Consider the following 15,702-nt stretch of genomic DNA (forward strand, 5'->3'; position numbering starts at 1 on the left):
AAAATATCACTCTTGTGACCTTTCTTCTAGTGTTCGAATGCATTCAATGATGAATTTAAAGTTTGCCTCGTTGTTGCGCAGTAAGCCTTGTTCGATATAAAGTTGTCCAGAGTTCGAGCTGACGCTTTCATACCAGAACTGAAAGATGGCACCCCCATTCTCCCCTCGCACCTCTAGCTATCCAACAGTCACGTTCGATCTTTCTCGACTCTCGTCGTTGGAGAGCGTTGAACAGCTTACTTATGAATTCCAAGCAATGGCCAGGAAAGATAATCTCGCCTCGATATTGGAAGACCTCCTCGAGGAAACCAATAGCAATGCCCTGCCTCTGGCCTTGTGTTGTAAGCACCCTTAGTTTACGACTATACCTCCATGTAACCACCACCTCGGCAGGCCTCGATCAACTGCAACAGTCCTGGATTTTGGATTTATTTCCCAACACCGTCGACGCATTCCCCGACTCTCTGTCCCAACGATTGGTTTCTAAACTGTCGCGTTTCTTTCTTGCGGCGACACCATTCTTGTCACACTGCTCTCCTCCTGCCTCTCGGGATAAGGAGATAGAAGCAGTAAAGAACATCTTGGTTGAACTCGCGGCTCTTGAGTTCACCAATGAATCGACTACCAACAGCAAACCTAGCCAACGTGAAATCAAAAAGCAGCGGAGGGCGAATGCGAGGTCTAGAGCAGTCAACCCTCAGCCATTCAAAGCCTTAGATGTGTCTATTCCGACCTCCGCTCAAGAGGTTGAAGAGTTGAAGAATTTTATTTTGACGCAACAGAAGTCTGTTCTGCAGGTATGTGCACATCTCTCTTCTCGCCGCAGTAGAAAGAGGCACTCACGCTCCGCCTACGTGCAGTCATACCTTGAGGCCATTTGTTCAGATAACTTGGCCCTTGCGGTCAAGCAGAATTGTATTGTTACGCTCTCAGAACCGGCTCTAGAACCGGTCGCCGACCCTGAAGCGGAGAATGAGCTCGAAGTGATAGAGTGTCCAACGATGGATCCTCAACAATCGGTGTATCCAAAGGTGCAGCCATTGAAATCGTACGTGGACTCGCTTTGACTCGGAGAATCGATACCTCAACATAACAACAGGGCATTACACTTTGATTCACCTGACGGGTTTGGAGAATTAATCGTTATCAGTGAAACCGCAGAAAAAGAGCTTCGGTTTCGCCATAAGAAGGAGAGGAAGACTTTTGATATTATCGTCAAGAAGATCAAGTGCGTGGCCCCGCCTGTTCGCCCCATGATTTCTAATGTTCGTAATTTTATACTAGGGAGCTATCGCACGGTCATCTCTCTCCCGATAACCACAAGAGACTCAATAGGTCAGGTTCGGAAGCTGTCGTTTTCGAGGCGAAGATGACTAGTGATCTGCGACTGGTCGTGAGTTTGTCTCGATGATCCTTCCAGAGGATGCTCAAAAGCTGACCTTTGGCCAGTACCAAGTAGATTTAGTACCTCATTTTGACGGGGTACGTACGCTTCCTCATACCTCGCTTATCTGGATCACTTCCTCAATGTTCCCCTCTCCTGTTAGCGGATGCGTCAAGGTAAGGACCCCTCTGTCGCCCAGCTGTCTTATTTGTTCAAAATCACGCGATTGACATAGCGTTCAAGATTTTTGGCATCTTCACTCATGCAAAGATGGATGACCGAATGTGGGATGGCGTCGGAAAGGGTTTAGCGAGCAAAAGTAAAAAACATCGTGAACAGTTGGTTCTCAACGCTGTTTTCAGATATTCGTTACCTGACACATCACGGTAGATGTGCCGTTCGACGTCCTACCCCCAACGCCGACGACCACACATTCTCTCCTGCGTTCTTTCCTCCGCTTGCTGAGATTTCCGAACTCACAGACATAACAAATATGTTGGTCGATGAGTCAAATCTTGTGCGTTGGTTTGTCACTCCACTCAGCGCTACTGCACATGCTCACTTTCTACAGGTTTATTCGAGGTTTTTGTACGTCCATTCCCTCTCAATTATTGAGAATTAGAAGTGTATGATCATCTAGGATGGCGAAGTATGTGGCGCTCTCCCAGGTGAGTGTCTCCTTTTGAAAGCGGCTTTAAGCCAAAAATACTCATGGTTGGATGGTATAGCCATTGATGAATTGTAGGCAATCCGAACTTGTCTCAGGACGAGCAACTACTGACTGGTCCTCCAACTCAGCGATGCTTGCGGATCTGGACGTGACGTACCCTCATGTGATCTCGTAAGTTATTTCACCTCGTTCTTTTGTAACCTGACCATAAGCCGTTTGACAGGGCTCAAGAGAAACGCATAGTTGAACATCCTAACTCGTGCTACGTAGTCGGAAGGAGCGGAACAGGGTTTGTTTTTCTTTTGTTTTTTGCCTCATTTCCTCGTTAACAATACCCAATGAATGCAGAAAAACGACTACACTATTATTCAAGATGTTATTGGTTGAACATACATATCGACTTGCAGACCCTTTGACACCCAAGCCTCGGCAGGTCTTCGTGACACAATCACGAATACTTGCGCATAAGGTCAAAGGATACTACGCTACCTTGGCGCGGGCCCTACAAATAGCGACACAGTCGCCAAGTCAACTTCTTGAGTTGAAAGATACGGTCTCCCCGGAATTAGATGACGCCAATATAGCCGTTGATGACATCCAGGATTGGGATCGAGAGCTTCCTACAAAGTTCAGTGAATTGGAAGAGAAACATTTCCCATTGTTTGTCACGTACTCAGCGGTCAGTTGTTTCAATTTGAATTCATGAGCCATCTAAAGAAAGTGTTTGAAGCTTTGTGGGATGATCGAAGCCGATATGGCGGACAACAAGGCCATTGGTCAAGTCCGGGAACTTTCAAGCAGCACTTCATACACGAAGACGGCGAGAAGATGGAACTTGGTCATCGATTTTGACCGATTCAAGAAGAAGTATTGGCCACGGCTTCCGGAGCCACTCACGAAGAAAACAGGTAATTAATGAATATTAACTGTTACTCCGTCGACCAGCTGACCTCAACCGTTAATATTTAGACCCTGCTCTCGCCTTCAGCGAGTTGATAGGTACACGTCACTCGCCCCATTTCTACGTCGGTGAGAGAATTGACATATTGGCAATAGGTATTATCAAGGGGTCAGAGGCAACGTTAGGTCACGACCCACACCTCTTACCTCAAGCTGCCTATCAGGCGATTAGTCGACGAAAGTATGCCATGACTACTCTGGATAGAGGGGAGATGTATGCCCTCCTCGAGGCTTATATGAAGAAGAAAAAGGAGGAAGGAGGAAAAGATATTGCGGATAGGTATGAATTTCCCTATGTAATCGTGATTCCGCAAGCTTTCAAACTCACGAAATGGTGGAATAGGTCACACGTTATACTCGATTACTTTTCCCAATTTGGGGTTCCGGGACAGAAAGTCGATCAACTGTGAGTCCGGACTCTTTGTAGCAGACAAGTCGTAACTGAGGTGCTCGCAGCTATGTCGATGAAGTCCAGGACAATCTTCTGATTGATACACTGGGTCCGTTGTTGCTCCGAGTCCTGATATTGTTTCTTCTAATGATCCCGCGCTAGTCCTGAGAGCAATCTGTCTCAATCCTGACGGTCTTTTCTGGGCGGGTGACACTGCTCAAGCAATTTCGGCTGGGAGTTCCTTTAGGTTCAACGACCTCAGAGCTTTTCAGTGGAGGCTTGAAGTACGTACATCTGCGGCCCTCAAAGCATTCACTATCGTTGATATACCCCCCAAATTATAGAAGCGGCTTGCGCAAAATATCACCACTCCTTCATCCAGTCCTCCATCTTCAACACTGGCAGCAAAGAAGGCAGAAATATTCCAGCTTGCTGTGAACTACCGATCCCATGCTGGAATAGTTAATTGCGCGCATTCCGTCATAGATCTCATCATCCGGTTTTGGCCTGGCACGATCGACAACCTTGCGCCTGAGATAGGAAATGTTGATGGCCCCAAACCTATCTTTTTCGACGGAAAAGGGGATAACACATCCATCTTGAACGAGTACCTCTTCGGGGATTCCGGCAACCGAATTGAGTTTGGCGCTCATCAATGTCAGTTTTCTTGATTTCTTTAAGGAGAATGCAACCTATTAATGTTGATACAGGTATACTGGTCCGAGACGAGGACGCTCGCTGCCGATTGAGGCAGGAGTTGGGGCATGATATTGGAGTGGTATTGTGAGTGAAACCAAATCGAATCCTTAGCCTGCATTGAGATTGATTGTGCTGTTCATTTCAGGACCATATACGAAAGCAAAGGGCTCGAATTCAATGATGTGCGTCCTCTTGGTGCAATTATACCGCCCGAGACTCACATACGTCAATACAGGTGCTAATCTATAATTTCTTTGAGGATTCCAATGCCGAATTTGCGCGGTGGAGAGTAATTTTGAATGCCATCGACAAATTCCCTGCCTCTCTTCCCAAACTTGATAATAACAAGCACGCGACCATTTGGCTCGAGGTATGCCTCAAACCTTGTCATCTCGCAACTATCTGATGCCTCTAAAATTTAGTTGAAATTTCTATATGTCGCAATGACTCGTGCACGCGAAAATGTATGGATTGCCGATGTCTCGAACAAAGGTGAACCGCTGAGGGTGAGGTAGATGCAATACCACTACAAACGAGTGCTCATCATGACCTGCAGGAGTACTGGAATAGCCGTGGTCTCATCAGGAATATGACTCCGGGAGTCGACGCTCCGAAACTCGCCACCTCTTCGTCAACGGAAGAATGGTTTGAACGAGGCAAACAGCTCTTCCGAGATTATAAAAAGTATCAAGCAGCGAAACACTGCTTCGAAAGGGCTCGTGAACCGGACTACGTGTTCATGACTGATTCCTATATCTTGCACGACCGAGCGGAAGGTCTTGTCGATCGTCGACACCGGAAGCCAGCTTTTCGTGATGCCGCTGAAGCCTTCCGCAAATGTTCCGAGATATTTCCAGCCCGCCGCTTGGAATATTTGACCAAGAGCGCTGACTGCTTCTATCAAGCTGAGGAGCTGCTCGTTGCTGCCGAAATTTATGTGGAAATAAAACAGTTTGATATCGCGGCGGAGTGTTACCGAGACCTTAGCATGTTCGACGAAGCAGTAAAGATCGTGAAGCAAGAACGGGAACGCTTGGATACAGGACTCGTGAATGATATCATTCGCAAGGCAAAGTTTTTCTACTTCAGCTCAGCCGACTCCCTTCCTGCTTCAGATCCCAAGCGACAGCTGCATATAGGGTAAGTGCGGCCCATTTCAATATTTTCCAACGCACTTACCGATTAATTGCAGTCAAGGGGTGGATCTGTTCGAGGATAAAGACCCGTTGGAGTATCTCGAAGATCGTTTTCTCGATGGCGCCAGAGGTGATGTTCTTGTCACCTTACACAGATTCAAGGAGGCAGCCGAGCTTCAATGGTCTGAAGGGAATGTTTTTGAAGCGATCGAACTGTTCTTGCAGGACCAAACTGATTCGTCCTCTCGACGAGCTGGTGAATGTATTTTGGAAGCCTTATGGCAAGAACTACCGTTTGGGCACCGAAACCGAGTTGTAGACCAAAATTCGTCAATCAGTCGGCTTCTGCACCTTTCCTCGATGCTCAGTGCTGAGGTTTTGGGTGGCCAAGAACACCAGGAGGTGAGATCGCTACGGGATACATGTAGTTCGTGCTAACCGGATCTTCAACAGCTTCTGATGTTTCGAGTGCTTTCATCGCAGGATCCGAACAGGCATACTTTCCGTGAGATGGGACAGGTCTTTTTGGCAGCTCAAAACTTGCCTGCAGGATTGCTCTGCCTAGACCATTATTTTGACAGTTCTCCGATTTTGCGCGATTATGAAATTACGTTGGACCAACTTGCGGAGGAACTGGAGGTCCTTCTACACTTTGTCGAGCTTTTGGCGTCTCAAGTGCGCAAGGAACCTACTGAGGATCCCGAGTTAGCCAAATTCTTTGGGGTTAGGAGGTCGAATGGTAATGTACACCGTCTCTCCCCACAGTCGCCGCTGTGTCACTACGCACAGCGCCATGGTGCAGACCGCGTTGAAGGAGCAACTTCAGCTTCGGAACTCCACTCGTTGATTCGAAATATTGTCTTTACCAGGTTGGCCTCCTTGATAAAACAGACCAATGAGCACTGCAAGAACATCAAAGCTTTCTCGCTGTGCTTACCCTACTCGCGAGTTGGCCGTTGTAACCGAGTCTATTGCTCCAAAGTCCACATACTCGCTTCCGACATTGACAGCAATTATTACACACTGCGCGTCAGGATACATCTGCAACAAGTATTGCTTCTCACCAGAATGCGATACTTAACACGCGAATGGCACGATCAACGACGGTAAGGGACTCAATACCCCTTTTCGGTGATGATGAATCTCAATCACCTCGTAGATACTGGTTAAAACGGTTGTACGAAGCCCTTCATCCTCCTCATCATACCATGGGTGGAATGGCAAACCTGACAGTTGATCAACTGCCCGAAACACGGAAGGACCATGTTGGGAGGATTAGGTATTGGATCGAAGAATTCTTCTACTCGCACAAGTTCTTATTCTCACAATCTTTTCTGTCTCTGCTCATACGGGGTGCTATCCTTGCACTTGATGCAGCGCCATCTTTATCATCGCTAGTAAATTCCGACACTCTCGTTCACGACACAGAAGCATCACGATATCTTTATCGTGGCTTATGGTCGATGGAGACCCCCCCTCCAGAATTCATTCGAAGTGGTGGTAGTAATGTGGTCCATGATTTATTAGCTTCGCTGGAGGGGTCTGCAGCGCAAAGTCTGACCAAGGGGATTTTAGCTGTTCGGTACATGAATCCATCTCCCCAAGCTATCAATTTTAACTGATTTTCTTACTCCAGTCATATCATTCAGAAGCAGATACCAATTGAAATCTCTTTACTGTGCGACATCCTCGACAGCCTTTGCAAGAATCTTATTCTTTCCCGTTTTTGCTACTACAACGGATCAAACATACACCGCATGTCACTACCACGTAGTTGGCTGATGACCCCCATTGATATTGAGCGCTGCGGACGGAGAAATTTTGGGTTTCTGAACGTCTTGATTGAACCGGTGGTAGATCTGCTTGCTCAGATCTATACAGGAGAGGATGCAAGTAAGTCGAGAGAGTTCACCGAAAGACCCTGTCATTTCACTCACAAGTCACTATCCAGGTTATCTTCTTTATGAATCAAGCCATCTAGCCTACCCTATATCTGGGGTCATTCGCTCAGTTTTCATCACCCGCGTGTAAGTGACCTATACAATCATTCTGGCGTTATTGGTTGACCTATGAGGTCGTAGCTGTCGTGCTCTTGCTTTGAGTAAGCGATCTCATCCTTTTGGAAATGTCAACGCATTGAATGGATGTTTCTCCAAACAGTTGGCTATAACTACAGGAGTGATGACTTAAAAGACACGCTGCTTTCGGTTTACGCTTCCCTGCGAAGATTTAGCCCTCCACCTCCACCTAATGTGCCATATAGCTGGTATATTCACTCGTACTTTTCGGAACTCCGCTCACCGAATGCTTAGGTATGTTTACTCCAATGCTTGGGGTGGGATAATCAACACCGTACGTCGTTCGGCGCGTGGATCTCCAATGGACGAGATGGTCGAGTTATTTCATCGAGACCGTCTTCAACCTGATGAACCTCTTTGGGACATCCCTTTCGTTCGCCGTCTCGTCTACGACGAGTTGGAAAACGTTCCGAAACTCCTTCGACAGCTGCAATCCGAAACATATTCCGAACGAACGGTAGTCGACGAGCCCCAAGAGCAAACCGTAAACGAACAGGTGGAAGATCGTGCAGAGGCTCAAAATGAGCCTGACGATGACGTCCTCAATGCCCCCGCTGTTTCCGAATCGGTTGAAGAGGAACTCGAGGCCAATATCCCTAGTGAGGAGGAACTCCAGGTCCTATCCAAGCTTCCTACTATCTACAAGAAGAACCAGTTTAAACGTCGGGGAAACTGTAGAACCGCTATGGCACAGCGTCGCAACGACTTCTTTTTGTCGTGTCTCAAGGAATCAGAGAGGATACCCTCGCTCAAGATAAGTATGATATACATCACTTGGAAGTTTCCACCGACGGCGAAGTATCGCAAGTTGATGTTGGGTCCATTGCCGCATCTCCTTTCCTGTCTTGAAGTAATCTACCACCAATTACTGGAGCTCAAGAGCGCGACAAAGACCCGCCTTCAGAACGCTGGGAACCATGTTCAGCTGAGTGAGCTCGAAACCCGGCGGACTTCGATAACGTGAGCATTTTGCGCCCATTTACACATCCTTGACTGAACGAACCCGCCCTCTAGCTCTGCGATCAAAAAAGTCACTTTCCTGCAGAGGACTTTGAGCCCGACATCCCGGTTGCATTCCGAATGCAGCGAGAACAAACTGGAGCAGTACGTCTGTGACATGAAAGAGTTGATATCCAATGGCCTCCCTGTTGATTTGATTTTGACGACTGAGATGAAGTATGAGTTTGAGTTGGGATGGAATGGCACTGCGAGACCTCACCTAATATATCCAGCGAAAAAGAGATCCGAACTCAACACTAGCGACGTGTAGTGGTTGTTTATAGTGAATGTGATGTAGGTGATAGCCTCGAAAATGTGCAAATTTATCTCTTCTAGTTTCTTCTATGGCGTTTTGAACATTCTGGGCGGTTTGAACTAGGAAACATTGTAGTCTTCCGCTGTACTATAAAATTCTTCAATAATCCTCTTTTGTGCATCGGCTCCCTTCTCCAACTGTTCTCAAGAAAGGTGAGCGGGTTCGCACAATTATCTACAGCATATTGACTAACCTCTGTGTCCCCAATAGCGCGGATAACGATATATTTCCTCCCAGTCAAAATTTCCTCCGTCATTTGCCCGAATTCTGGTGTTGATTTCGTCGCTTCGAAGACGGCGTGAGAGCCTGATACGGTACAACCGGCCTCTTGAGCGATAAGGGAACCTGCACAGACATCCCATGCCCAGCATCCAATTTCCCTTGTTCATGAAAAGTAAGAGACAGCAGGATGATACACCTGAAAGACACACCAATAGATATCTAAGCCACCTTGTGCCACCATGGCGAAATTGAGCGCTGAGCTTCCTAAGGAACGTATAGAGTGCACCATACGGCCTTTAACGACGCCCGACGACGGATCACCCGCAAGTCGATGGAATGAGCCAGATCGTTTCGTGAGGGAAGACAACGATCTGTCGCTACCCCATTCCACAGCTTGAAGACCCAGAAAATTGAGCCGAACGATTCAGACACCTAAGCAATGACGACTTGCCTATCTGGGCGTGATTCAAGGTTGCAAGAGGTTTCGGGGACTTTGCGAGCGGAAGTTTCAGAGGTGGACCTCCATTTTGAGACAAGTAGGAGCCTTGGTTCTTGATGCCAGTGTACTGTGTGTTTTGCAGTGGCCGTTAGCGCCGCTCAACACTTTGACGAAAGAGTCGGGCTTACCAAGAAGTTGAGGAAAGGGTTGAAGATGACACCCAAGACTGGCCTTCGCTTGTAAATAAGTCCAAGGGAGATGCAAACCCAGGGGAATCCATGAACGAAGTTGGTAGTGCCATCTTCAATTTTGGCGACGAAATCAGTTCCAAACGTGCTCAAACAACTCCAGCTACTAACCGATAGGATCGACGCAGAAAGTCGGGTCATCTGTAAGCGGTGAACGCGATCCAGCTGCATATGACTCTTCTCCAATGCTGCGATTTGATTTTGAATGGTTTGATAGGTGTTGTCAATGAAGCTGAGAAAAAAATGGGACGCACAACTTGAAAGCAGGATACTTCGCAGCAATCTCCTTCTTCACAAGCTCTTCTACCTTGACGTCGTACTCAGTAACCAGATCCACGGAATTTTTCTTCTCGTCGACGTTCGAGCCCGCGTTCTGAATGGCTACACTTCCGTCCAAGATAATCTTGCCGGCAGAATGTGCAAGATCGACTGTGAATTGAAGAATACTTTGAAGGTCGGAAGAGGTGAGCTCTGTGACGGCCATTGCGATAATGGTGGTATGGAGGAAGATTTTGTTGACGCGAAGTTGACCTTATGGACCGGCTTGATCATCGATAGGCCAGTTCACCTTTGATGCACACGTTCGTCGATAGATAACAGAGCTCGGTTGAAGCTCTGTGAAGCTGAAATCTAAGGGATAGCAATATTCTCTGAGAACAATGGCCGGAGAAAGACTGCATAAGCACAAGTGCGAATTACTACGTACATAGGCAAAAACGAGCAGGAATATTACAGTGTTCCCACGCTTGAACTCGTGATTTTCGCCTTGAACGCGCGTCGAGTTATACACGCAATCCTCTTCCGATACCACCATGTTTTTAACGCGTTCAGAGTACGGTAAGATCCTTCGGGCCTTAGTATCTGAATCTTTCTTATTGACCTCAACTCCACAGATCGTGGTGTGAACACATTCTCGCCAGAAGGACGGCTATTCCAAGGTGCGTCTTATCGAGATGCAACATTCTTAGGTGCTCACATGAGATCCGTCTTTCTATCAGTCGAATATGCCATCGAAGCAATCAAAGTGAGCCATCGAGGTCTTTCTCTACACTCAGTGCGATCATCCTCAACTCTCAATCTGCAGCTCGGTTCGACTACGCTGGGAATTCGAACAGACCAAGGAGTAGTTCTGGCCGTCGAAAAGCGCGTTCAATCACCTCTCATAGAATCCAGCTCCATTGAGAAGATAATGGAAATTGACCGTCATTTGGGCTGTGCCATGTCAGGTCTTACCGCCGATGCAAGAACGATGATTGACCATGCTCGAGTAACAGCCCAGAACCATTCATTCACATATGACGAGAAGATTAAGGTGGAAAGTGTCACCCAGGCGGTTTGCGATTTGGCTCTGCGGTTTGGCGAGAGTGTGCATGATGAGGATGCGATGATGAGTAGACCGTTTGGGGTGGCGCTTTTGATTGCGGGGATTGACGAGGTTGGACCTCAGCTGTGTGTTCGCTAAATTCTGCTTCATAAGTGTGAATAACTAATTGAGTTTCACAGGTATCATACTGATCCATCCGGAACATTTGTGAGATATCAGGCGAAGGCAATTGGCTCGGGCTCAGAGGCTGCACAAGCAGAGCTACAAGAGAAGTGGTATTCGGTATGAAGAGTTCTTCATGATTATTTTCGTTTGAGTTTTACCCATCTTCTCAGCAAATGACATTACAAGAGGCAAATATATTAGCAATGCGTGTCCTGAAGCAGGTCATGGAAGAAAAGTTAGATCAACATAATGTGCAATTAGCACAAGTGCGTCTGCCCTCTTTCTCTTGACGGTAGTCTTGGATTGTTTGACCTCGCTTTGTTCTCTCTTAGGTTACCCCTCAGAAAGGATTCGAGATATTGGACGAAACGAGCCTAAAAGCAGTTATCGACCAGATGTAGATCAGCTCCTTCACGACTCGTAATAATATTGCTATCTTTCAGAATGACGTTCTCTGTACGAATTTTGGAGGGGTTCCAACGATCTGTGTGCTGCTACTGCTCAGTGTCCTGGTCAACATCACAATCTCCTGCTGCTATTGAATTTCTTCTATCTCGTGAAAGTTGATTTATTGACTAAAACCAAGCAACCGTGTGAAAGGTTCGCCTTCTGTAGTTCTTTTCATTGACGTATGCAAAACTAAAAGATGAGGGAAGAAGTCAAATCAATATCAATTAATTGCTTCTGCATTCTAGTCGAAAGTTGACTTGTTTGAGGTTGGGACGTTCAACACATCCGCATTGTGGTCTAAAATCAGCGGAAGAATGGCATTGAAAGATTGTCGGAGTGTCGGAAATTTTGCAAGCGCCTGATAAGCGCCTATAAGGCCCGTAAGGCTCCGTAAGATAGATGTCATAAATGATGGATTACAGAAAAGGCTTAATCATTATAAGAGATCATAAACTTCCCGATAAGGCCTTATTTCCACTTATCAGTGACATATTTGTGACAAAAATATTCCTGATAAGCCTCCTAAGCCGTGACAAGGCGACCGTCCGCTTATCAGGCCTGATCAACCGCCTTACAACCGGCGATAATGGGGCTCGGCTTATAAGCCCGGATCAAAATTTCCGACAAGGCGCACCAACAAACTTCGATTCTTCTGAGTCTCCGGCTGTTCTCCTCTTCGTCAACAAGGTCATTACTTGAACTCTACAAACTTTGTGCCCACCAGATCGCCAGCACTTTGTATTCACGATCCCACCGGTACTTCTTCAATGTTGCAGTGCTTCAATACGAAGAACGAGCCACCAGACCCAGATCATCCGGGACCTACTGACCTAGACCTGTAACCGGTCCTATATGACGATGACAAGCATATCTGTACATATGTATCATCGTCACAGATAGGCTACTGACCCTCCATCAATTGTTTTCCCTCGCATTGACTGTGGTCGGATTTGAGGAGAGAGGGCGGTTGGGTAGGCGGGCCGCGGCTAGCCTGGTTCCGTTTCTTTTAGAACGTTCTGCCGCCGAACCTGCCGCCTCTTGTGATTTGCCGCCACGGCCGCCACACTTTTTCTCTTTCCTTGTCTGAACAAAAAACATCCATTTCCAGATATTTCCTGGGTTCCTCTAGTTACTCGTGTTCCGCGCGAAAAAGGCCATTTACCAACATCTCATTTGTCTAGACCGTATCTATCTTCACAACCTACTTCATCTCTCTAGACTCTAGTATGGATAGCCTATCCGTTTCTAACGATCTAACTATCGGAATACTGTGTGAGTCTCCATTCCGTGTTGTTACTCCTTCTTTGACGAGGCAGTTAGCCCTTCAGGGTGCCTTTGTAGAACATCAAGTTTCAATAGAGCGACTAAACCTGAACCGAAGGATTCGCGTTCTTCAGGTGCGCACAGAACAGGATCTCGATCAGTGTAATGCTCTAATCATTCCCGGAGGAGGTACGTTACTCGTATGACTTAGTTTTGAATTTCGTTTGAAGAGAACGACTTTGCCACAGAGTCGACCACGATTGCACTATTAGCCCGACTGTCTGGCCTTTTTGAGCCGCTGAAACAGTTTGCCAATACGAAGCCCGTTTGGGGAACATGTGCAGGCGCAATCCTGCTCTCGAATTCCGTCGTGGGTGCTAAGAAAGGTGGTCAGGAATTATTGGGTGGGATGTCAATATCGATTGCGAGGAATGGTTGGGGATCGCAAGTCAGTTACCTTCTCCCACAACCATGAATACATTGGCTAATATTATCTTGTCTTTATAGATAGAATCCTTCGAAGCACCTCTGCAAGTAGATGGCCTTCGTGACTCTACGCGTCCTTTTTCTGGGATTTTTATTCGAGCACCGGTGCGTAAACTACTTCCTTGTATCGGAGCTTTCGACCGACCAATCGAAATTTAGGTTCTTCTTGCGCTGAAGAACTCGCCCAATGATCCACCGATCCAAGTCGTTGCTCGACTTCCTCAAGAACTCACACCGGAATCCCTCATCAGCCAGGTGGAAGAGTTCGACGCAGATACCACAACAATAGTTGCAATCCGTCAAGGGTTACATTTGTTGACAACTTTCCACCCTGAACTTACCAAAGACGACCGATTTCATGAGTATTTCGTACGTGAATGTGTGCTCAATGCTAACAGTCCATAAGATACCCTAGTGTAGCATAGATTATAGGCCATATTGATAATTTCATATCGGCCGCGGATGACTTGTCTCTCTTTCTGCTTGAAGCTACCTCCTACATGCTCCCTCAGACACATTTCCACAGGGTCTTGAACACGAACCATTCTGCTTCATCATCTGAAACATGCCAAATACATGGACTTCTCGTCCAACCAATCGAAGAATTAGCTCGACTCAATGCAGAAATCCAACATCTCAAATCCACTCTCAACTATCTCATATCTCAGCGAGAGAAATTACAAACCTTTGTGAGCAGTCACAAAGCCCTCATATCTCCTATTCGCCGTCTCCCAGCCGAAGTCATGTCCGAAATATTTGTTCATTGTCTTCAAACAAAGGACAGAAATCCGACACGAAGCCTTGCAGAGGCACCTCTTTTACTCACTCTCGTCTGTAGACGATGGAGAGAAATCGCACTATCCACAGCTCAATTATGGAGCAGTTTACACATATATCTCCCACCGACAGCTCAGAAGTATGAAATTAGATTGACAGAGGTGATAAATCGCAGAGCAGAGGGTGTGAAGGCATGGCTATCGAGGTCTGGGTCCTTGCCACTGTCCATCTCGTTGGTTGTCGGGCTCGACCGTGATTCTAGTGGACGAGCGGTGCTCGTATACAAGTCCGTAATGGACGTCTTTTTCTCTTTTTCCCATAAATGGGGTACTCTCATGTTGAGAGTCCCTTCATGCCTCCTGGAGGTCATAGAAGACTATGCAAGACCTCACTGGCAGGACCTCACTCGGCTGCAAACCCTCATCATTGACTACGACATGGCCAGTCGACAACTTCTCTTTTTGGATCCAGCTGCACCTCATCCTTCTCCAGAAGACACAAACGTTCCTCTGGCCGGATTGATTTGCAACGCTCCAGCCTTGCGACATCTAACGTTACTCGAACCCATCCAGAACGTGTACAAACTCGATCTTGATTGGACAAAACTTACTCATTTCAAAGCGGAAACAGGGATGAACGGTGTCCAGAATCATGAGGATATTTTACGTGTCCTGTCCAAGGGCGCATTGAGCCTGCAGTCTGTCACCGTTGTTGCAGGTTTTCACCCATCAGGACTACATGCCGCTGATAACTGTGCCGCTCTGGAAGACATAATACACCTCCCGTCCCTCCACACGCTCTCTTTAAACCTCCACTTTGAAGTTCCATTACACGGATTGAACCATGACGACCTAACAGGAGCGGGACGCGTGTATGGAAGTCAGGTTAAAGCTATCTTCGACCACATTTCCACTCCGAAACTCAAGCATCTCACAGTGCGTTTCGGGAACGTAATGAGTTTGGTTGCAGGTTCTATACCGCCACAGGTTCCCTTCTTACAATTCCTGCTTTGGTCAGGATGTCATCTCGAGTCCCTTGAATTGGGGTTCGTCATGACTAGGGAAGCCTTAATTGAGTGCTTGGAGAACGTCCCGTCGTTGACGTCTCTCACACTCGATGAATGTCTCTGGACCGTGCTGCGAGATCGCCAACGCTTGTCGTTAGTCGAACATAACGCCCCCCCTACGAATGCACTTGCCACGCCGGAGACCATAGCTGAGCTTGCGATTTTGACAGACGAGCTTCTTCAAAAGTTACTGCCTTCGTCATCTACCGAAGACGACGAGGAACCTACGAACCCAAGCTCTGCATTGTGTCCTGCCCTTCAACGCCTCGCACTACATCGATGTGAAGCCGTTTCGGAGATGGCGTTGGTAAAATTTGTCCAAATACGAGCCCGCCCTCTTGACCCTGATTCGGAATCGAATACAGATCGAAGTTCGGTACGACTACCCCTTCGATCGTTGAATGTCACATACCATCGGGAAAAGAGAAAGGTGACCGAAGACGACATTCGTGCGCGCAAGCAAATGAAGGCGTTGAAAAGAATGGCTCATGTGATGATATCGTACCCTCGACCGTCGCTACCTTCGGATTTACCGGATGCTGGCCAACAGAACCCGGGATCACTTCGAGTCTGGCCTTTTAGGGGTCTCTTATGGGAATGATTCGGCGAACGAGCCTGTCATTGGCCTA

General features: G+C 47.2%; 5 protein-coding genes across 5 annotated transcripts; 4 read left to right on the top strand and 1 right to left on the bottom strand.

Moving 5' to 3' along the window:
• Positions 1-145: 145 nt before the first annotated feature.
• E1B28_001736 (uncharacterized protein) lies at positions 146-8,592 on the top strand (the record flags this gene model as incomplete). The annotated part of the gene is made up of 35 exons (XM_043147699.1): positions 146-341; positions 394-797; positions 861-1,048; positions 1,100-1,228; positions 1,285-1,393; positions 1,450-1,482; positions 1,548-1,560; positions 1,620-1,722; positions 1,775-1,901; positions 1,956-1,972; positions 2,025-2,052; positions 2,113-2,225; positions 2,278-2,343; positions 2,403-2,733; positions 2,785-2,962; positions 3,024-3,053; positions 3,111-3,294; positions 3,358-3,420; positions 3,471-3,514; positions 3,568-3,689; positions 3,750-4,062; positions 4,116-4,188; positions 4,250-4,286; positions 4,340-4,474; positions 4,527-4,610; positions 4,661-5,244; positions 5,297-5,642; positions 5,694-6,346; positions 6,400-6,822; positions 6,877-7,133; positions 7,192-7,267; positions 7,322-7,341; positions 7,401-7,506; positions 7,553-8,278; positions 8,333-8,592. The coding sequence occupies 35 exons, from the start codon at positions 146-148 to the stop codon at positions 8,586-8,588; spliced, it is 6,567 nt and encodes a 2,188-aa protein (XP_043016413.1). The 3' UTR covers positions 8,589-8,592.
• E1B28_001737 (uncharacterized protein) lies at positions 8,593-10,227 on the bottom strand. The gene is made up of 7 exons (XM_043147700.1): positions 9,797-10,227; positions 9,654-9,730; positions 9,483-9,595; positions 9,307-9,421; positions 9,065-9,248; positions 8,827-9,013; positions 8,593-8,770 (listed from the first exon to the last, which is right to left on the bottom strand). Exons 1-7 carry the CDS (start codon positions 10,024-10,026, stop codon positions 8,693-8,695), a joined length of 984 nt encoding a protein of 327 aa, XP_043016414.1. The 5' UTR covers positions 10,027-10,227; the 3' UTR covers positions 8,593-8,692.
• Positions 10,228-10,295: 68 nt separating this feature from the next.
• On the top strand, positions 10,296-11,566 carry PUP2 (proteasome component pup2). Its single transcript, XM_043147701.1, has 7 exons — positions 10,296-10,379; positions 10,436-10,480; positions 10,541-10,566; positions 10,627-10,991; positions 11,046-11,148; positions 11,202-11,297; positions 11,364-11,566. Exons 1-7 carry the CDS (start codon positions 10,355-10,357, stop codon positions 11,430-11,432), a joined length of 729 nt encoding a protein of 242 aa, XP_043016415.1. The 5' UTR covers positions 10,296-10,354; the 3' UTR covers positions 11,433-11,566.
• An 843-nt stretch (positions 11,567-12,409) lies between these two features.
• On the top strand, positions 12,410-13,695 carry E1B28_001739 (uncharacterized protein). Its single transcript, XM_043147702.1, has 5 exons — positions 12,410-12,753; positions 12,802-12,933; positions 12,993-13,192; positions 13,252-13,335; positions 13,390-13,695. Exons 1-5 carry the CDS (start codon positions 12,708-12,710, stop codon positions 13,633-13,635), a joined length of 708 nt encoding a protein of 235 aa, XP_043016416.1. The 5' UTR covers positions 12,410-12,707; the 3' UTR covers positions 13,636-13,695.
• A 35-nt stretch (positions 13,696-13,730) lies between these two features.
• Positions 13,731-15,674, top strand: E1B28_001740 (uncharacterized protein; the record flags this gene model as incomplete). The annotated part of the gene is made up of 1 exon (XM_043147703.1): positions 13,731-15,674. The coding sequence occupies one exon, from the start codon at positions 13,731-13,733 to the stop codon at positions 15,672-15,674; it is 1,944 nt and encodes a 647-aa protein (XP_043016417.1).
• Between the last annotated feature and the right edge of the window lie 28 nt (positions 15,675-15,702).

The sequence above is a fragment of the Marasmius oreades genome, chromosome 1, assembly GCF_018924745.1.
Source record: "Marasmius oreades isolate 03SP1 chromosome 1, whole genome shotgun sequence".
Taxonomy (NCBI): Eukaryota; Fungi; Basidiomycota; class Agaricomycetes; order Agaricales; family Marasmiaceae; genus Marasmius; species Marasmius oreades.